The sequence below is a fragment of the Dicentrarchus labrax genome, unplaced genomic scaffold, assembly GCF_905237075.1.
Source record: "Dicentrarchus labrax unplaced genomic scaffold, dlabrax2021, whole genome shotgun sequence".
In the NCBI taxonomy this organism is placed as follows: domain Eukaryota; kingdom Metazoa; phylum Chordata; class Actinopteri; family Moronidae; genus Dicentrarchus; species Dicentrarchus labrax.
In genome coordinates, this window is record NW_026136709.1 from 8,326,752 (window position 1) to 8,348,422 (window position 21,671).

The following is a 21,671-nucleotide window of genomic DNA, read 5'->3' on the forward strand; positions in this document are numbered from 1 at the left end:
GTTGAAGCTGATGAAAGTTGTTAATTCCAGTATCTCTGGCACAAGATCACGTCAACATATCCAACATTTGAAGACACAAGCCTTTTCAGGGTATACGCCTTCCTTTAATATACACAACTGAGACAAAAGTCAAGGAAACACATGCTGAAGTACTTTCTATGTTTCCTGCAGGGTGTCACAAAGACTGAACAGTGCTCATCACTTTATACATGTGCAAGTCTTCTAAATGTTATACTTAATGGCATATCACATATATTTATGTATTATTTATATGGTTAAGAATATATTGTCACATGTATTTAAATATATTTAAAGCATACATTTTAGATGTCAAGAATCTCTTGTTGCCTTTGGTTTAATATAACTTTGTTAACAGAGAATGAACTGAAGTGTTGTTAATTCTGTAAGTGGAGAGATCAGAGAACAGTTTTGACAGTGAAATCTCTAATTGGGAAAAAGCTGACTGAAGGAATGGGAATGATGAATAACACTACTCCAGGACATACACTATATGAAGGCCGTTATGAACTTGATCAGTTTCTCTTTGGAACGTTCTTCAGGTACTCAGCCCTCCGTGACAGTGGAAGCAGCTCCTCCAGTGTCATCATGGTGGTGTAGGATCCATCCACCTTGGTCATGAAGACGGCATATCACCAAACTGAGAGAAAATGAATAAATCTCTGTTATAGAAAACATCAAAATGAGATGAGTAGTCAACAGAACTGTCCCGATGCTGAATCATTTTTAGACCTGCATTACCTCTCTGTTGACCCGTGGCAGGCGCCACAGGAAGGGATCACCCGGTCCTCCAGGTCACTGTAGAAAGACACTTTTTAATCAAAGTCTGGTCTTTCTCTCAGCAGCAACTTGACATACAGTAGATGCCACTGTATTGACGCCATCCATGGGAAATTTCAATTAAAATCGGAGAAGTGTTTTCTCTATATCCACACAGAAAACATACATGTAGTACCTAGAAACAGCTATAGTCTTAAATTTCTTGTATCCCTCAGAAACAGCCTCGTTTATAGCAGTCCTTTCTGCACACAGACCCAGGTAGAAGCATGCATGTTCAACAGTGCAACCTGTTAAAAAACAAAGAAATAATTTATTTGAATTGATAAAGGTGTGTTTCTGTCAGGAAAATATGGTAGTTTAAATACAGAACTTATATTTCTTATGTTTAAACAGAATAAATGCATGCTTACTGTACATGTTGCTCCTATGACTATTTAAAAATGTTTCACGTGTGAAGAGCTTTCCATCTTCTGTCAGAGGGCTGACCCCATTCTGAGTTGGGTGTAAGGGCAGTGAGAGAACTCTTTGGCCTTGTGGGACTCATGAATAAGAGATTTGATCCAGTCATCTGCATCACCAGTCTTCAGGTTTGCCATTTCAGCTGCTTTGGTTCAGTGCTACACACATATATACACTTACTGTACAGCACAGTACAGAAAACAACGTCTTTAAAGGAAAACAATTAAGTTAGTTAAGCTATTAGAAGTTCCAATCGAAGAGCTAACATGTAAATCATGACTGCAGAATGGTATAAAGGTGCTGCAGAGAGAAAGACATCCTTTAACACACTTAAACTGACCTGTGCAGGTGTGAGAGGAGGGAAGTCAGTTGCAGATTGATTTCTTCGAGCTTTGTGTTGAGATCCTTCTTTAAGTAGTGTCTTTCATTAAAATTACCATAGACTCACTCAAACTGATGGCGATACTTCAAATTCAAATTTAAGTGTCTTTCGTTGGCGTCCAGGACACATGTTGATGCCTTTACTCTAATCTATATATTTGGCTATCAAACAGTCAAAACATTCAAATGACACCCGTCGGTCTTCTGATATTCAGAGCCATTTTTGTTTGAAACATAAATCAGCTCTGTGTGCTGTAATAACACACATCACCATAAGAAAATCACATGGATCACTTTATTATTTTAGAATGATTATTGCATTGATAATAACTTGATTGCATAGCTAGATTCTTTGGAAGTGCACAATTAGCACATTAGCACTGACATGGTTTTAACAGCAGTTCATTTATTCCGTTTTACCTAACGGTCTTCATCAGACACAACAGCACGTGCATCTAACCTGGGTGGATAGGAATGAATATCTGTAAGAGGAAGACGAAGACAAAAGAAAAGGGAGAAGAAAACGGACAAGAAGGGAGAGAAAGGGAAACAGAATCTGTTAGACCCATGCTGATGGAAATACAGCCTTGTTAGTCCTAAACTTAAACAGCAGATGGCAGTACAGCAGACACTATGAAGCATTCAGTAATAACAATAAGGGATATTTTTACCTTTACTGGGCTCAGAGGAGTGACTGCATGCCAAACGTCTCCACTCCTCCGTATAACTGCACAGGCAAAAAGAGCAAAAGATTAAAAAATATTACAAAACGATGAAGATGAATTTACTTTTACCCAGTTCTGATTACAACTAGTCTATTCAAGACTGTCCCAAACTTTGAGGATCTTACTCCTGAAAGCTGAGAGTGTTGGTCCAGGCCAGGAGCTCATCCAGCTCCCACTCCAGTATCTCATCATCTCCCTTCTCTGCAATGGTGTCCATCACTTCCTGAGCCGAATTCCCCACCATCGTCGCCATGTGTCGATGCGCTGGGTGAGCCTGCTGACGACCCTGGTTGTACCTGTAGGTAAGGGAGAGAGGACGTACACACAGGACTGTGCATAACGCTGCCACAGATGTTTATTGACCACATTTTGTAATAGAACGAGGGGAATATTTGTAGAAGAAGCTCATGGTGGCTCATGTTAGCTAACTTTACTGTAAATACACATTGTCAAACTCACATCTGCTTCAGCCATTCAATCTTCCTCCTTTTCCTCCACTGGTCCACATCCTGTTGCCGCTGCAACCTGGAATGGTGGAAGTCTTTTTTTTTGTTAGCCCCGATCTCTGTGGGCTCACCCATGGGAACCATCTATCAGAGAGAAGAAGCAGCGCATTAACACAGACTTCCATTCTCATTTTGTTTCATTAAATACATTCAGCTCACACAAAGTCCCTAAGATAAATGTTTATCAGACTATTTGGTATGATCAAGGCAACCAGCTGCCATAAACTGCTGTAGCTGTTCTTTTGTATTATCTTTGGACAAATAACAGGCAGAACAGAAAATGATCTCCGACATGTTACTGACCCTGCAACAGAAGAGCCTCCAGCTGTTGTTCTCCATACGCTGGTACCATCCTGAGTTTTCCACCTGCACAAGAGGCCGGCCATTGTTGGTGGGCCGGGCCGCAGGCTTCTTGAGGCTTCGCTGTGTGTAGTTCTTTGGGCTGTTGGCACACACGTCGGTGATGGGTCGATGGGTGAAGATCTTGTAATAGATGTTGGGAGGAAAGGTAATCTGAAGGCAAAGGGTTAAGTGAGAATTTAGCAGGTTATCATACTCACATAGTTGTTGGAGTAGTTTATCACTATTTCCAATTTGGCTCTCACCCCTCCGAGACGAAATCTGATGTACGCCCCAGCAGCAGCGTCCAGCAACTCTGCCTGCCACAGGAAAATCTAATCTCACCATTTATTTTATTTGTTGTTTTTATTCTACAGAGAGCGTGGTTTCTGTTACCTCTCTAGGGTTGACAGTTTTGAGGATCGTCCGTGGATCCCCCTGGTTGCAGTGGCTGATAAGCTCTTTGAAATACCTGAAGACCTCTCTGTGCTACAGTTTGGGTTGGAAAAATAGTTTTTAGTTTATACCTGTGCACGTTTTCCTTTAATTTCTGCATGTACAAGAGTGGGCGTGGCCTCAGCAGCAGCACCCACCACATAACTTTTCCAGGCTCTTTGAATTATTCTAACTGCTATCTGCTGGGGGCCCTCTTCCTGTGAGCTGGAGCTGTGTAGAGAAATGAGAAGATAGAACAGGATGAGGAGGAGAAGAGAAGATAGTCAGGTGCAGTAAGATTTTCATTTTTTTCGTTTTACAGTCATTTATTGGAAGCAGCAACAAGAAACTTCTGTTTGATTTCTGTTGATTCTGGACAAAAGCAGTAATGTTTCCACCATCTTGTTTAATTGATTTCAAGGGGAATCTGACTGAATCCAACCCTGTGGCAGGCATCAAGAATAACTATATAGAAATAGCCAGTCTTCTCTCTGATGGGCTGGTGTATTTATAGATAGAAACGTCTCATTCTAAGGTGATAACGCACCAATGATGAAATTACTAAAAACACACTAATGAAAATTACATTTAATTTCGCCGATATAGCCTGCTAAATGTTACAAACTGGACCTTTATGTGTTTAAATATTCTGCACTGTAATACTTCTATTCCATCACATTTTAGAAGGAAACATTGTACTTTTTATTCAGAAAAATATATGATAATAATTATTATTAATAAAGTACATTATATATTAATGATTTATATAATATAATATTATTTTATTAATTAAAAATATATTAAACAGCTATAGGAAGTAGCTCCACATTGCATTAATAATAATAAATAATACAATATCTGATATGACTCTTAAAGGAGTCATATTGTTACTCTGCTGCATAATAAGTTGATGCTATCAGTACAGTTTGCTGATACTAATATGGTGCTTTTACTTTTTTAATTTGAGCATATATCATAGAGGTCCGTCGGTGTCCTGGAGTGTCATATTCAAAGTCAATGTAATGAGTTATGGTATCATTATAATGAGGTCCCAAAAAGGTTGAGGAACCCTGGACTAACATTGTCAAAGTGTCAGCAGTGTAACTGTAACGTTAGTAACAGTGAAGCTAACTCCATGTTGGGAGTTAACGTTCATTTAGCTTAATTAACTATTAGCTAAACAAAACACAGGCCACACACAGTATTTAATAAACAGCTTACAAAAAAGACCTTGTTTTTATACATACACACTCAAATAGACACACAGCCAGACAACAACAAAAATTACCTCATGACTTCCTCTGAATTTAAGTTCATGTTCATGAGTTGACCGACTATTTCAATAGGTTACCTGGCAACGTAGTGCGTCAGTGTTACAACAATAAAGCACACGTTGTCCACAATAGACTTTCAAAACAAAAGCTCATCCCATACCTGTACCTATTACAAACATCATAAACATAGGCTACTTACTTTGTGATATTTACTTCACTGACTTCAGCAGCGGGTGCGGCCCAATCTGAAAAAGACTGACAATGCATTTGTGTTGTGGTTACGTTAGTTGAATATTTTGAATACAGTTGGTTTGTGTTTCTTGAAAACATTAAAAAGTCAAGGCAGAGACGAGTCCTCACTCCTCACCACTGCCAAGGGGTTATCGACGGTACGCAGTAGCCAGGCACCGGGGGGCAGAGTGGCCTGTCTGTATTGTCGCTGATTCCGCCCCTTCAGTACCCCCTTAATAGGGCCCCCACCAGCCGCTCTGGATGCACACAGGCTCAACAGCGGGAGTTTTAAAAGCTAGCAGCCTGTCTGCTGTATCTCTGTTTAACTACCCAAGTTAACTATAAAAGTGTAAAATATATATATATATATATTCAGAGGAAGAATTTTGTGGCCTCATGTGCTTCCAAACATATTCTCATTCAACAACTCAGTCTCAACCCTCCATGTCTGACAGAGTGCCGCTGTTAGCTCTACCATGTTATCTAGCAGCAGGTAGCTCCGTGCAGGTAGCTGAGAGCGACCGATGGTGGACTATGTGGATTTGGATAGTTAACGTAACGCTACTGTGGATTCAGACTGACTATGAAAACATCACTGGTAAGTTGTTTAATATATTCATTATTTGAGATGACGGACTCATAGATGCTGACTGTCTGTCCTGTTGTTTGTTGTTGCTTGTGTTGTTGACCGCCGTGTCTGTTTGTTGTTGTTTTATTATTGTAGTATCATAATAATGGCATGACACACATTGCTTGCATACTTGAAGCCTTTGTTTTCATAAGTGGGTTGATTATGTGGTTTGATTGTGTAGGCCACTGGTTCCCAACCTAGGGCTCGGGACTCCCACTAGGGGTCGCCAAAGCTTCATAGCGGGTCTAATTTTAAGGTTTGCTAGAACACTTAAACGGTATACAGTAGGGGTCTATCTCAGCATTTGGTTCACTTCTGTGAAGAAAAGTAAATGTAAAGTACATTGTTAAGTAAATTGTCTGATAGAATAATGGCCAAATGTCAGGGACAGGACTGAATTTGTCAAAAAAAATAAGCCTATGAAGTCTGTATGAATCTTAAACAAGTTTAAAAAAATACATAATACAGACAGAGAAATATATAGAAAGTTCCTTAAAGAGGAAATAATCTGCTCAAAATTCATTCAAATCACTCACAACATCTGGAAGTTTCTGAGTTCACTTCTTGGGTTCATTGTACAGTTATAATATGAAATATCCATAATAAATATATCTATGAAATATGTCACTTAGTCAGGGGTTGTCAATTTAATACATGCTAGAAAAGTGGTCCTTTTTAATAAAAAAGGTTGGGAACCACAGGCGTAGGCTGTATGGGTTGTATGTTGTTGTGATTCTTAAATATCGGCAACCTGTTGGCCATGAGATGGAGCTCTTTAACAAGTAACTTCTCTTTGGCTTCACCACCGTTCACATGTTACACATTGCTGTCAAACTTGCTCATGCATGCACCACACACCCCAAATCACTAAGAATCTTTTGCACATGTGTAATGAGTAATGTTCTTTCCTCTAAACCTCCTGACTTGAACAGCCAAGCCTTCTGCCTCCCAATCCATTTACTCAATTAGTCGGTCAGACAATGTCACGCAGTGTCATCAGGATGTGAGTGATCTCTCTCTGGTTATAAGCAAAGCAGACCTATTGGGGTTGTTTAAGTGACTTTATGCGACTGACTGTATTTAAACATATACTGGGAGTCTTACATCACAGAAAGGCACACATATGCAGTAGCCTAAAGCCTGTACACAACACCCAATTACAATCAGTTTTTACGGCAGTGAAATTTAATGTATTTACAGTTTTAAGATGTCTGGTTGTTATGTAGTGAAGTAAATAAAAACCACACAGGATCATTTTCACGGCAGCAGTCTGAGGCCAGCCCAAGCCACATATGCAGAGTTTCTTGGCAATATAAAGTTTCTCCATTTTATTAAGGCCTGTCACTAACTTGTGACCAACCAAACGTGCACCGAACCCAACTGAATCAATTACAGCTGAATCCAGTCACACCACAAAAAAAAAATATTCAGGTCCAATTCCTGCCATTTCAGCTGTGACAGTTTCAGACTGAACGTTTCAATCAGTGGAAAGTGAATTCACAATGAGAGTCGAACTGTGTATTTATTAGCCGCTAGATAGTAAAAACTTAAATTTCTGTGGCTCACAGGAAACGGAGGCGATAGTCCTGTTTGCTCTCCAGAACAAACAGTGCTCATAATCCAGAACCAGAGCGGTGGCTGATATGACTTGCTAACTAGACAGATGTCCATTATGCAAATGCGTTTCCTCTCCAAAGCCTGTGGGCATGTAGCAGAACTCAGTTCACGTTTATTCCAAGCAGAAGTCTTCCACTTATTTCAGTCAGTTTATTTCTCTCCAGGGGCAATTCTCTGTCATCTTGACTCCTACAAGAATAGACATTTATATCAGCCCTATTTCCACACTTTCAACCCGTAGAGAAAAAACATTTTATTGGCTCAGACTCCTGAAATATAACTCTAGGACACATATATTTTACTTAAATTTATATATTTAAATATTTTGTAGACCTCTGCGTTGATGGGGTGACTGATAATGTGTGTTGTAAAGGAAGAAGAGGGGGAAAAAAAAGTTTTTATCAGACCCAATTACCCACAGTACGTTTGGAAAAGTGTGTGAAATTAGTGTGAAATTAGATAAGGTTTTGCATATTAGGTTTCCTGTTGATAAAGCCGCCATAATTATGACAAAACGCAAATCTCTCAGTTTGTTGATGGCTTGGTATTTTAATTAGTTTAGAGTTTGGCTGCCAAGACCAACAGCAAGACAGAAACACAAATATCGAGGACTGAAAGAGAGCGAGGGTGCGAGTCACAGGGTCCTTATGAAGAGAAAAAGAAAGCTGAATCCAAAGTGGTACTTAATTCACCTTCAACGCCTCATTGTGCGTCAGTGAGGGGTTTGTAGAAGAATGAAAATGGTGGAATAACATAGATTCTGATTGATTTAAGGATGTAATTGTCTTGTGCATCCTTTTGCTGATCTCGACCCGTCACTGCCACACCCGCTCTGAAGAGAGGACAGGGAAATGAGTGGCGTCCTTGTATAATAACACACAAGGACACATTATATATTCACACCATTTCCATGGGTGTTCCCATCTTCATACCAACCCTGCATTTTAACGAGGTGTGCCAAATTTAGACAGTCATTGTGTCACCGAACGATGTGTCTCCCCTCCTCACTCATCAGCCACACGCTGAGGCTGTGTTATTTCTTCCTTTTCAGTTTCTGATGAGTATTTCTGTTCCAGTGTAAATGGCTTTTACCTCAGGGTCCAGGAGAGACGGCAGCCATGTTGATGGTTTCTCTCAAATGGAAATGCTTTGTCTTTCCAGACCCTCATCAGTGTGGGAAAAACACAAACGCATCAGTCACTTTTTATGGAGTTCACAGGGAGAATGTGCGTCACATTAGCTTCAACAGTTCAACCCCGAGAGCAGTCCTCAGGGCAGTTTGTTCCTTCTGCATTTCAACTTGATCCAATCACAGAGGGGGCAAACAGTTCACGGCTTCAACAGTAGGGGGCAGTATGACACTAAATACACATGTTGCATAGGTGTAACACATCTGGGGAACACAGCATTGTTATAGGGTGATATTTGAGTCGCCCTCCACTAAAAAATATATCTTGGGCCAGTTTTCAACTCATACAAGTGTGATGTCCACATCCACATCGGTTTCTGTAGATTGCCACATTGCAAATGACTTACTGGAAGTCAACAGAGAAGTCAGATCTCTCAAAATAATGGATAAATGGTTGAAACCTCCATATTCTGCAAGAGCTAGTACAAACGAAAGGGAGACTAACACAATTCCAGGATCACTATCTCTCGTATGAAACATATTGTTACTATCATATCCACTTTGGTATAATTAATAGTGTACATCCAGTAACACATGTAGCATATGATGGGTGATGCTTGAGCTCATTGAGTTACATCAGACATAAAAGCCTTATGGCCCCTGGACTATTACAGCAAATCAATAAATATACTGAAATATCAGCCTTTAATTGGTTAAACTGAGTATGACATAGAATCAGGGTCACTCATAATCAATAATCCTGTTTGACAGAGAGAGAGCCCATGCGTTGATATGAACAAAGCAGATCTGGGGAGGTCCCATTCACTGGTCTTTTTCAGGGGCCCTGTCATGTCTGTTGGTGGGCCTGCACAGAATGAATCACAGACTCTTGTTTAGTGGTTGCAGGACTGATCCCCCACATCCTCTCCCTTAATTCATTCATGCAGACAATAAATAGATAGGAAATATGCAGAGGATGCTCAGAGCAGCCAAGTGGTCCTTAAGGTTAAACTGAGCCTCTCAAATTTCACAAATGTGATCCAGTATCAAAGAGCAACACACCGAAACCCTTTTGTGCACCCTCATTGTAACTCCACGTAGATACAAGCACTGTGTAAACACTGTGGAGGACTTTGACTCAGTGCTGCAGGTGATGGAGCTATAGTGAGTAGTAATAGAGTGCTCAGATCTGCCTCAGGGTGTGACAGAAAATCCCAGTGGGCTAAGCTTGAATGATGATAATTTATAAAGGCTTACACATGGAAATATGTCACACTTGCCCACACACAGGCACGCATAAACAAATGCCCACACACATACAAGATCACAGAGGCTGGCAGGTTACATTACATATGGACCAGCAGGAGCGGTCACACAAATTCAAAATTCCCCTTTCAATTCTAGCTGTGTCACTCACATTGGGCCTCATGCGGGAACCACTTGTATGAACAGATTCGTCCTTAGGTGGCACGTACGAGTGACCTAAGAGAATTTGTATTAATTGTGTACATTGTGTTAGCTCACACAACACGTTTTTCACTGGCACTTTCTGCACGGCCAGAACCTGCGACTGTTACGCTCACACTGTACGGATCAATGCTGTGACCTTCAACAAACTTGCATGTTAAAACGACAACGAGTTCGGTGAATCCAAATGGCAACGCTTGCAGCACTAGTAAGAGAGATTTAGGATAGGAATATGAAAATGTGCTTGCGTGAGACCCCTACCTGAGAACGTGTCACATACCAAACATAAGTTGGAATCAATTCTAGGGAATCAATTGCAGGAAAACTCTGAAGGATATGAAATAGTGTGCTCGGAAACGAGAAGATATTCAATAATACATCTGAAGGCTGAATAATGCAGAAAACATATAACTACTGTAAGTGCATAGGGGTTTGTGGGATTACGTGTGATGTTTAGATGACACGTTCGCGTATGTACAGTGACCCATTTCTTATGATTGTATCCGTGCAGACTGTCGTACACTGTATACGCTCATACTGTACATGAGCATAAGGCAGCAACTTGTTTTTCAGTCGTCTTGCCATGTTTGTACTTTATGATTAAACTGAACCGACTCCAGACAAAAGGTTTAGATTTCAGCCAGCATCGCCATGGCAACATCCTTCACTTCATCATTCAGTAGCTACTTTCACATTCAACAGGATAGAAAACTGCTAAAATGACCTTTTACTTTTCATTTATTCTGTCTGCTGGATCCTGTGAAACCGGTGGCCTGGCTCCGTCCGGTTTTCTATGGACTTCACATATAATGTCTTAAACAGTGAGTTTAGTTAAGATATATATATCTTGTTTAGCCCATACAAAAATGGAAGGTATAAAACAGGTTGTGGCTCGCAGCAGTAACTTAGACACACAGTAGCACACTAGGGCGGCAACGGTTAGTCGATTCATCGACTCATAGTCAGCTTTTTGATTAATCAGCAATTTTTTGTCAATCAATCGTTTTGAGTCATTTTTTAAGAGAAAATGTCTAAATTGTCTGATTTCAGCTTCTCAAATGTGAATATTTTCTGGTTTCTTTATTCCTCTATGGCAGTAAACTGAATATCTTTGGGTTGTGGACAAAAGTCATCTGAGGACATCAGCTTGGGCTAAGGGAAATGGTGATTTTCACTATTTTCTAGCTTTTTGTGGCCCAAACAACAAATTATGAATTCATATTTCATTGCTGTCTAATTGATAGACTAATTGATCGTTAGTTGCAGTCATGCAACATGTTGCACATGCAGCAGATACAGAGCTACATTAACATTCATGTGGAGTCGTGTTTTTGACCACCTTGCAGATATAAGTTTACTATTCACTCCCTCTCGGGTCTGTTTTTGGTCTACACCATCTCCTGAGGAGAACGTATGACACTTTTTGCAGCTAAATTATGTCGATGATAGCAGTGAGAGTGAACCGAAACAACAGAAATGCGGGCCAGAAAAACCAAAACCAAAAGCTGAAAGACGTTCTAAAGCTCCGTAGAGCTGCAGACTCGGGTGGTAACTCTACTGGGGTTCATCACTATGAGTGACTCCTTTCATAGACAAGCCATGTGTTTCATTGTTAATATAAAAAAGATGGATTATAGCAGCTTTAAAGAATGCCATTTACATTCCAGCGTCAGTAAAATCTCAGCATTTCCACATTTGTCAGCTTTGTTATTTTCAGTGGCACATCAACAGTAATATCTGCAGTTGCTAAAAGGCATTTGAGGGATGAACACAGCTATTCTTTCTATTGAGAAAACCCTGTATGCATCAAATACTGACTGTGAAACAGTTTCAGCAAAGCAGAAGGTATTTCTTTTCTTATTGCCTTTAACTGGTAATGACAACTGAAAAGTGATAGGAAAGTGGGGAGAGAGAGGGGATGATGCACAGTAAAGGGCCACAGGTTGGACTCAAACCCATGGCTTCTGCAGCAAGGACTCAGCCTTGGTAAATGGGCCAGCTCTAACAGGGAAAAACCCCGGCCCTCCTGAAGGTATTTATTTTCTTTAAGAAGTGTTTACAACGTGCCATATCTTCCCCTAGATCAGAACTAGTTTTGTGTTCTCCTTTGGATCTCTTTAAAGAAGAGAAAATTACAGTTTTAGAAAACACAATAAAGACACAGTGCCTACAGACAGTATAAATGAGCTTGTTTAGTATTCATAAGTTGGGACGTTTCCTTCTGACTAGTTTGTTTACAGCCCAAGGTCATTATTCCTCATACTTTCACAAGTTAAAGAATGATTTTTAAACATTTATTCATTAGGTTTGAGTGCTTTACATCAACCCACACACCCACACAGAGGTTTATGTGCAGAGCGGCTCAAGTACACGCACACACTCACCCACACACACCTCAGACTGTAAGAAGTCATTGCAGTGACCAACCTTGAGACTTTGCTGCAGCAAATGTTATTGGTGGTAGGAAAATTGATTTTGTGTGTTGCACAAACTTCATCATTTCCAGCCAGCAATGAATCAGCTCATGTCAGACTTGGTTAGTTTTGATCTTGTAACTGATATATTTATTTTATTTCTTATTATTTGTTTTTAATGAACAAATGCAGCGTTTCTATTAGACGTCATTAAAGAACCCAAAAGGCACAAGAACTGGGTTTGCTGGGAAGTCCTCCGGTGGCAGACTGTACATCAAATTGACAAGAAATAGATGAGATGCTGCTCTACTGACCTTTTAAGATGTAGCAGAGATACGGGGAATGAAGCCGTGTACTTTATCAGAGCAACTCGGCACGCACACACTTAAATCAATAAGTGGAACAATAGACAAAGCTCCCTCTAATAAAACTAATAATAGACTCAGCAGGGGCGGAGGCGGGGGACACACAGGAGTATCAGTGAGCTCATACTTTGTCCTTCCTCAGACTCTGTTGTTTGCTCTTTTTATCTTCTGTTTTCTCTTCATCATTGTTGTCTCTGCTGCCTCTGTGATATCTCACATCCCAGCACAGTCGGCTCATTTTCTCTTCTTCTTCGCGTGCCTTCATCCGCCTCGCTTCCCCCGTCATATGAAAGCAATAGCACTGTGTGGTCGTCTGTGGTTTGAGGCAACATGTAGCTCTCTTTCATCCTGGTGGAGAGCTTTCATTAATGACATTGTTTTTCTTGTTTCTTCACCCAGCTGATTACACTTTTGCATACATAGAGATGATTAGTGTTCAAATTGAACACTAATTTTCCTTTTTTCAATTACCCTTTCTTTTCCCTTCTTTCATTTTCAAACATGCCAAGCCAACAGCTCCTCTAGGCTTTCAGCCTTTACCCACTGTACCCACACTTCCTCCATCTGTCTGTTTGCTCTCTGCCTAGCTCTTATCTGTCCTCTTTGCCTGTTATCCAGCTCACTCTGTCTGCCTGTTTCCCTTCTCTGCCACTCTCTGACCCGCCTGGCGACCCAGTAATTCTGGTTTTCATCCCAGCTGTGTTTCCGTTGCCTCTCTACAAAGACTTAAGCTCCTTGAGAATGGTGCCTATTATTCTCTGACACTTCCAAGTGCTGAAAGCGAGCAGGATGGTGGTTAAAGCCACTGACAAATTCTCAATAAAAGATCAAATGTTGTTCTCAGAATCCGCCTGAACTGCCCTGTTCGTGCTCAGTATCTGCTCACTCATTCATTTCTCACATAGAACCCAGCTTGATGTCTTGCTATGACGACCAGAGTAGTTCACTTCTGACACTTAAGAACAAGTACTACTAAACACTGACATTAGGTTTTGGGAGTATTACAGCTGAAGGTGCTCAGAATGAATGCAAAGTAAATGTCTCACTCGCATATTTGCACAAATGTAACGTTTGGAGTCGCAGTCAATGCACTGATTATACAGATGTTAGCCAGCCAGCTAAAGAAAGCATTATAATCCAGCCACAAAGGTCTATTGCATGTCCAACAAACCTAGTGCTGACGCATTTAGGAATTCATCCCTTTTTTTCGAAGTGCTATACTTCCCCAGCTTGCTAGCGCATGTGTTCATGTTCATGTTCATGTTTATGTTCATGTGACTCCAAACTGATCACAAAACCTACCAGGACTACCAGGCTTTTGTCTCTCCTTTCCTTCTAATTGCTCTATGAGCTGTGGTTATAAAGCCTTAGAATAAATGTTAAATTGAAACATTTTCATTGAAATGTATCTTCAAATCAATGTGTCACTTTGTCTCATAACAGTTGCTGCTGATCACACACTCACGTCTTCCTGTTGTCTTCATAGGCAGTCGCACTGCTTCTAAAATTGAATTCTTGTTAAGTCTGAACACACCTTGGTTCCCTGTGGAGTTTTCTTGTAAACAAACAAAAGTTAAATACTGCATTGTTTGCAGCCACGTGTACTTTGAGTAGTCTTGCTAACTAGTAGGTTTACTTAAAGCTTTTTATTTCCTACCGCAGCAGGGGACATGGGAGCCTGCTCAGTTGCTGTGGAGGAGAACCTCTCTCTCCTGCAGATGTGTGTAGGGGTAGCAGGTGCTAGCGGTTTGGATCCAGTATGGTGGAATTCGTCTTGCCCCAAACAGGCGTCTCTGCTGTCTGGGGAACAGGCCGCTGCGGATGGGAAGAATGCTGTTAAAAAAGGTTGTTAAAAACAGCTGTGTGGCTTTGCTTTTGAATTTGCTGAATTTCCTTTTGCTGCCTTTAAACACTGTCCACAGAGCTAACATCCATCTGCTTCCCACCTCTGGCATCATTCCTCCATGTGTTTTGTGCTCTGATTGTCTTATCAGTGCCTTTTTCCAGGTCTAGGTCTTCTTCCATTTGCATGTGTTGTGAGAGCCGTGTGTCAGCCAGCCCTACCACAACCCTGTCCCTGATAAGCTCGTCATGGAACGTCCCATAATTGCAGTGCTCTGCTTAATGCATAGGCCAGTGACAGTGGCGTTTGCTTCTTGCTTGCACATTAAATCTGCTCTGCTTTGTTCATTTACATCTCCCTCTTTCTCACTGGATTACTGTTTCTCTGTGGATTAGAAAAATGACTCTGATTTACAGGACATTATGCGACATTACGTGCAATATCTGATTTGATAATGTACATGCATAAATAAACCCCACTCCTCATACATATCCCTGATCCCTACTACTGTTAACCTGTTTATATTTCTGGCATTGTGTATGTTTGGATTGCACCTTTTTCATTATTGTCTAATATTTTGTTCTATGTAAGCACTCTTCCCACTTTGTACTGCATCTGCTGCACACCAAATTCCCTCGGGATAAATAAAAGTTCTAAATTATATTATCTTACTTTATATGGACACAGAACTCCAGCGTTATGTCTCAGCTTTTCAGAAAGACTGATAAAAGATGCTATCTGCTGCAAAATAGCCTCCACTGAGAACCCAAAGTTCAGCAGAAGCTACTCTGAAAATGAGGCACGGCTTTGGCTTTGAAGGTATACAATACTTTCATTGCTGTCTCCTTAAAAGTATACTGAATGTGCGTATAGGTGTAATCCGAGCTTGTAAAGCAATTTCAGGCTAATCATACTTGAATGTGCCTGTGTAGAAGTGTATGCAATCAGGATCTGAGTTAGTTTTGAGTTGCACACATGAATACTGACTAGAGGCTGATTGCACAACCACATAGTCAGACACTCAAACACACAAACATTATCACAAACCACAAGAAGCCTGTCTGAGACTGCTGCCTTTTTGTCCCGTTATTATAATTCATTTAAGCAGAAGCCCAACAGGATTCAAGGCTTCATTAGGCAAAGCCTTCCTGTTTTTCCACCAGAATGTAATTGAATGTAAACAAATATCCGGAAGTAAACAAAGTAGCCGCCAAGGGGCTCCGTTACTACTTCCTTTAGTAGGTAATTACAATTCATTATGTTTTTAGAATGACTCACTGATCGTATTAGCTTTTCGGTTGTTAAGTAAATGTCGAAATAGCAGCTATATGTTGAGGTGAACGCATACATTTCAATTTATTTGAAATCGGGCTGTTTAATCTAAGTCTCAGTCAGATTAATGCTATCACCTGTGTCTGTTTAATGACAACAGCTTGTATGTACATTATCAGCTTGGTGTGTTTGGTGCTTACAGTGTTCAGTATGGTTTGCACCGAACCCAAGCCGATTCCATCCTTCCCACCACTCTATTGCCAGCACACAAGCAATAAACAAACTCAAATTGGCTGACAATAGCCTGTTGCAGACACTTTCAATGGCAGTGGCAGGCTGAGTGCTTATTTAGTGAGCCTGGGCGTCTCATTTGCCATGAAAAAAAAGCTGTGTCAATTCCTTAAGATGGGTGGAAATTGTTTCCTTCGGGGGGTGAGCACAAAGGAAGCCAATCCCAATGAGGATGAGTAATAACTATGTGTTTCTTTATTGGGCCCTGAAAGGAAATAGGAAGATTAGAGCATCAGCAGCTGTGTAACAACACTTCCAAGGCTGGGAGGGATTTGCTGGATTTCACTAGAGCACTTGAGCTTTGCAAATATTTGACCAAAACCTGCATCCTGCGCTTGAAAGACGGTACCTTGATTTCCCTGGGTCACCCAAATACCACTGAAAAGCTTTTGTCAAAACAGCTTCCTCAATGTGAAACAGCAGGGGAGAACCACTAATTTACACATTTCTCCCAAAATGTGAAACCCTCCTAAACAGAACTGTTATGGTGGCAGCAACAAATCGAACAGAAGTACTACTTTGAGCAGCATTCTGTGGTTTGTTGCCTTTTGAAATGATATGTTTTATACATTTATAAATCTGAATGCACCCTTTGATGTTGATTGTTTGGTTGTTATTCCTGACACCATAGTGAATACGTTCACTCTAATTAACTGGTAATAAAGAACACAGTAAATTCTCTGGGCTTTACATAAAACAAAGATACTCTGTGACAGGTAGGAGGAAATGATCAGAAAACAACCCCCACAGGCCAAAAAGACACCAAGTAACTATAACCTTTCAACCTTTTCCCAGCCACCTTCATGTTATCACTGTTTTTATAGTTTGTTTGTAGTGTAGTTTGTAGATTATCTCAACCTGCAGAAGGTTCCTAGGACATAAGCAGGATGGCAGTGTTGGTTGGCAGTTTGTCGGTCCACCACTTTGGTCCAGACTGCAATATCTCAGCAACTACTGGATGGATTGCATGCATGTTGGTGAGCATTGTGAGCCAGTAAGCATGCTGACATTAACATTTAGCTCAAGGCACAGCTGTGCCAATGTGCAGCCTCACAGAGCTGCTAGCATTGATATAGACTCTTTTAAACTACAGGCCTATAACATGGTGCACATTGTGTGTGTGTGTGTGTGTGTGCACGTGCACGTGCACGTGTGTGTGAGTGTCGGGAAAGAGAACAGGTGCTTCCTCCTTTTGCAGCTTTTCTCCACTGACCTTTTCCCCTTAAGAAAATGACTTGTACGTGATATCAATAGCACACACACCCACACACACACGTTCAGATTGTGTCCAGATTTTTTTTTCTTATTATTTTTAGCAGCTTGAGCCATGGCTTTTCCCCATTGTTCAAGATTAACACACTTGTTCAAAGCTGTTCACGAGAGGTTTGATAAAGCCTGAAAAAGCAGACGTAGCCTCAGTCTATATTGTTATTCCTGGGTCGCATATTTTGTGCTATTTTAACATGGCCTTAACTGGGACAATAAACAATGTTTTCTTTCCCTCTGTGACCATTGTAAAGGTTTGAATAGAGACACTGATTGTATTGCACTTTCCCACTGTGCTAATTGTCGAATCAGTGGAAATCGTTTCATTAGCAGACGTCTCGGGTTGTTCAGGACAAACAGAAATGATTTTTTATCTAATGCAATCAGCAAAACCCAAGGCACCTGGTAACTCTTAATTCCAATCAAATAACATGAGTTGAGTGTAAATAGGGTCTGAGGTGCAATACTGGTATATTATTACTTGTTGTATAACACCTCTGCAACATCTTGTGTCCTGATTTTGGCCCAATTAATCCCATGCAAATCATTCTATTGTCATATAGAATAGAGTTAGAAAGTTAAAAGGGTGCAGATTAATACTTTATGAAGTGAAGAATCTGAAGCTGGATGGCAATGTGGGCCAACATCAACATTCCCCTCTCTCAGCCATCACTCTTGACACAGATACAGTAGGAGTTTCCACAGGATGGCTGACTCAGTGCGGGCACGTGCAGGACAGCCCTTTTTGGAAAGGCTATAAATGGCTATCCAGTCTGTCCAGAACTTCCCAAAGAGCTCCTCCAGCCAGCACAGAGAGGTTTGCTCTGGCTGTAGGTGGAGGCAGGAAGGCAAGTCCGAGCTGCAGGAGACTAATATTAAAGGAAACAGGAACATATCTGTGTAAAGCTCCAGCTGCTGCTGGCTTGATAATGGTTTTACAGTCTGTAGTCTGACTAACTTTACTCTTAACAAAGTTCACAGACTGAGCCATATCCTCTATATGAAGGAAGAGGAAACTTTTAAGTGGTACTAAGTAATTTATGACCTCTATAGGACCAGTAGGAATTACAAACAACTTCAGTGGCTTGATCATTATTGCATATACATTGAATGATGAATGATTCTTTTGCTGTATTATTACCTTGCGTCAGAGGCCTATGCAATTATGTAGTACAAAATGGGATCATATTGAGGTATCCTCCATCATGTTAACGTAATCAGCTGCTTTCTCTACTGCTGTCCTTTGTAGCTGTGGGTGACTGAAGCTAGCTTTCTAGCATCTATCCAGATGTATTGCAAACTTTAACCAAATTCATAGTCACTGTGTACAGTGGCTTTATGAAAGCTTTTCTGGTTAAAACAGATGCCTGCTGCAACTGGAAATGACATTGATGAGAGCGGTGAGACTAAATCAAAACAGGTTGTGGGCCGGAAAACCACTAGAGCTGAGTGGAGCTGGTGAGTTGAGTGATAATTCTCTCTGTGGGTTTGTCAATACGAGCTATGTCATTTAATCTGTTACTGTAATATGGAAATATATTATTTGGAACAGCTGATCCCCTCCAGGCACACATTAAGACATACAGTCTGCTTGGATTAATAATGTTTTCACCTCAAAAAGAGTACATTAAAGTCCTAAAAAGGCATCTACTCCTTCTGCCTCATTAAAATTTCCAGCTCTATGAATATGGACATTTTGTTCATTTCTTACATTTTCCTGCTGAACACAAGATGTCTCCTACTTCACTGTAAAGTCCATTCTCAGTGGATGAGGCTTAAGGTTTCTACATCACACTTGTATATGTTGCATACTGGACCAGAGATGACTTCCAAAGTATTTATGATGTCACAAATAATGTTCGTATGCCCCGCCCCTTAAAATCTGATTTTCAATGAGCACAGAGAAACTGTCCACTTTCCGCAGGACTGTGAAAACATCCTTCTACTGTCACACTGTGAACACACATTATTCTACACAGTGAGCTCAAACATTTAGCTGTAGGGGCAAGAAGAAAAATATATTTTTGAGTGGAGGGGGACTTTCAAAGTTTAAACAACTTTGCAAGGAAGGGGTAAAATAATTGTGCAATTTACTTCTTATCTTGGTACTCTAGATTAGAATGCCTCTTATTACTCCTGGTCCACAGCCACGTAAATGCTACTCAATCCACTCCTAATGACTGTGTGGCCTCATTAAATTGGGGCAGTACACAGACAAATTAGAGACTGACAACACAACAAAATGAGCTCTCTCAGAAGTTCAGAGACCAAACACTCAGATGAAGTCTTCTACCTGCAAGTGAAGTGTGCCTTTTTCATCCTGCAGATCTCAGAATACACAAATAATGTTAATTTAAGCTGTTTATCAACCTTCTTTCATTCAAGAATGAAGCTTAACGTTGCTCGTACAATCAGGCTTCTTAGTGTGCTGATAGTGATTGTGCTTTTACAGGGAGAATCCATTAGCAATGCCTTCTTTCCTTCTTTCCTACCTTTTAACCTTTTGGGTCTTGATTCAGTTGTGATTTACTTATACAGTCATTAAACACAACCACATAATTCCATTACATTTGAGTTATAGGACCTGTACTGATTTAGATGCAGTGTGTTACTGAACATATGCCTCTCATTCTATGTTCAACAAGAGTAAGAGTCTACAGCACGCTGGAAGCTCTGTTTGACGAATGCTAATGTCCACAATATAATATGCTCACAATGACAATGTTAACAGGATGAAGTTGAGCAGGTATAATGTCAGCCTTGTTAACCATCTTAATGTAGCATTTATCCCCAGTATTGGACACAATAAAAGTTTGACCTGATGGTGGCCCTAGTTGGGAGATTACCAAAGTTGTGTACCAAATGTAATGGCCATCCAATAGTTGACCGATTGACAGTGACAGTTCACTCAAGACCTTGAAAGACCATTCAGGAAGACTCAGGTGGTCACTAAAGTAATAAGGATTTGTCCACATGCAACCAATATCTGTACCAAATTTTGTGCCAGTCCATCACGTAGATGTTGTGGTGTTTGATAGGACAAATTAAAACTTTAACCTGCAAATAGCCCTACTGACGTCATCAGGACTCATCCACTTGGGACCATGAATGTCTGCACGAAATTTAATTGCAATCCATCCAAGGGTTGTTTAGATACTGACAATGCCATCCCTCGAGCCATGTTGTTAGCATGACTAAAAATGGCTGTAAGAAATAACACAAACACAAAATAGTTCAAAGTGAATTGAAGTCAAATCAGGCACTGAAATCCTGTTGGGAATAGAAGGGAAGAAGGACATTCAAATGAGGTTTTAACTGCTAATTAGTTCCTCAGATCTTTGTGTGTCTACATCTGTTCTATGATAGAAAATCTAACTGCTCTTTTCATGTCAGCCTGAAAGTAGTTCATGGAATAGAAACAACAAGGGCACGGTCCAGTTTGTCTGTATGTCCATTTCAGTTAAAAATTAATAGGCCACTCTTGAAGCAAGTGCTTTCTTTTTCACTTTGTAGTTCTCCATCTCTATAGAAATCCACAGCAAATATATCGATAGCCTTTCATCAGAGTGTGGAGGCAGAAGTGCTGCACAGATGGAAATCAGCTTGTTAGAATAATTACTCTTTTCTTTCTTTCAAGATCTCATATTGGATTTGACCTTCTGATCTTAATATTAAAACCCATTTATATACAACCTCACATAACCTTTCATTATATGCTCATTTCATGTTCCTCTGTTGGATAAAGTTTGATCCAAATTCAGTGTATGTCTATTAAGATATCATTAGAAACTAGCTTGGACTGAATTAGTAAATTTTTGGCTTCTGAGCTAGAGGTTCACCTCACTTAAAGTGCCTATAATTGTCTGCAAACTATATGACCTACAATTAGCAATGGTTGTATTAGGTGTCAAGGAATAGGATCAGAGGGCATAGAAAATGTGTATAGTCACTTATATTACCTTACTTGTGATAACACTTTAAAACCATAGACTGTATATGAAAATGGACGTCACCCATAGGTCTCTGAGGAGCTGCTGAGAAGCACAGTGTGGTGGCTCTGGTCGTCACCATCTAGGCAGTCCGGATTCCGCCGGCTCCCGGCTGATCCCAAAATGGGCAAAGACGAAGAGCGTGGGTGGAGCTGAGAGCTCAATGATGCCTTATTACAGAAAACTGATAGATAGATAGATAGATAGATAGATAGATAGATAGATAGATAGATACTTAA

The 21,671-nt window shown here is 40.4% G+C and overlaps 1 protein-coding gene across 2 annotated transcripts; it reads right to left on the reverse strand.

The window, feature by feature from the left end:
* Positions 1-82: 82 nt before the first annotated feature.
* Positions 83-14,813, reverse strand: cunh11orf65 (chromosome unknown C11orf65 homolog). 2 transcript variants are annotated; one of them, XM_051411078.1, is made up of 14 exons: positions 14,718-14,813; positions 14,429-14,586; positions 5,117-5,172; positions 3,802-3,874; positions 3,605-3,697; positions 3,475-3,528; positions 3,173-3,382; positions 2,823-2,953; positions 2,489-2,659; positions 2,310-2,365; positions 1,209-2,120; positions 974-1,085; positions 760-816; positions 83-658 (listed from the first exon to the last, which is right to left on the reverse strand). In XM_051411078.1, the coding sequence occupies exons 1-11, from the start codon at positions 14,800-14,802 to the stop codon at positions 2,059-2,061; spliced, it is 1,149 nt and encodes a 382-aa protein (XP_051267038.1). In that variant the 5' UTR covers positions 14,803-14,813; the 3' UTR covers positions 83-658; positions 760-816; positions 974-1,085; positions 1,209-2,058. The 2 variants fall into 2 exon arrangements, with proteins under 2 accessions (XP_051267038.1, XP_051267039.1); XM_051411079.1 differs by lacking the exons at positions 5,117-5,172; positions 14,429-14,586; positions 14,718-14,813 and adding an exon at positions 4,932-5,071.
* Positions 14,814-21,671: the final 6,858 nt, after the last annotated feature.

What these genes read in the sequence shown, in the direction of transcription:
- cunh11orf65 (XM_051411078.1), bottom strand. Translation starts at nt 14,802, where the DNA reads ATGCAAATGGAAGAAGACCTAGACCTGGAAAAAGGCACTGATAAGACA. An exon ending in CTCCCATGTCCCCTGCTGCG is followed by an intron (nt 5,173 to 14,428) that starts GTAGGAAATAAA and finishes ATGCATTGTCAG; the next exon opens with TCTTTTTCAGATTGGGCCGC. An exon ending in CTCCTCTGAGCCCAGTAAAG is followed by an intron (nt 2,121 to 2,309) that starts GTAAAAATATCC and finishes TTCCTCTTACAG; the next exon opens with ATATTCATTCCTATCCACCC.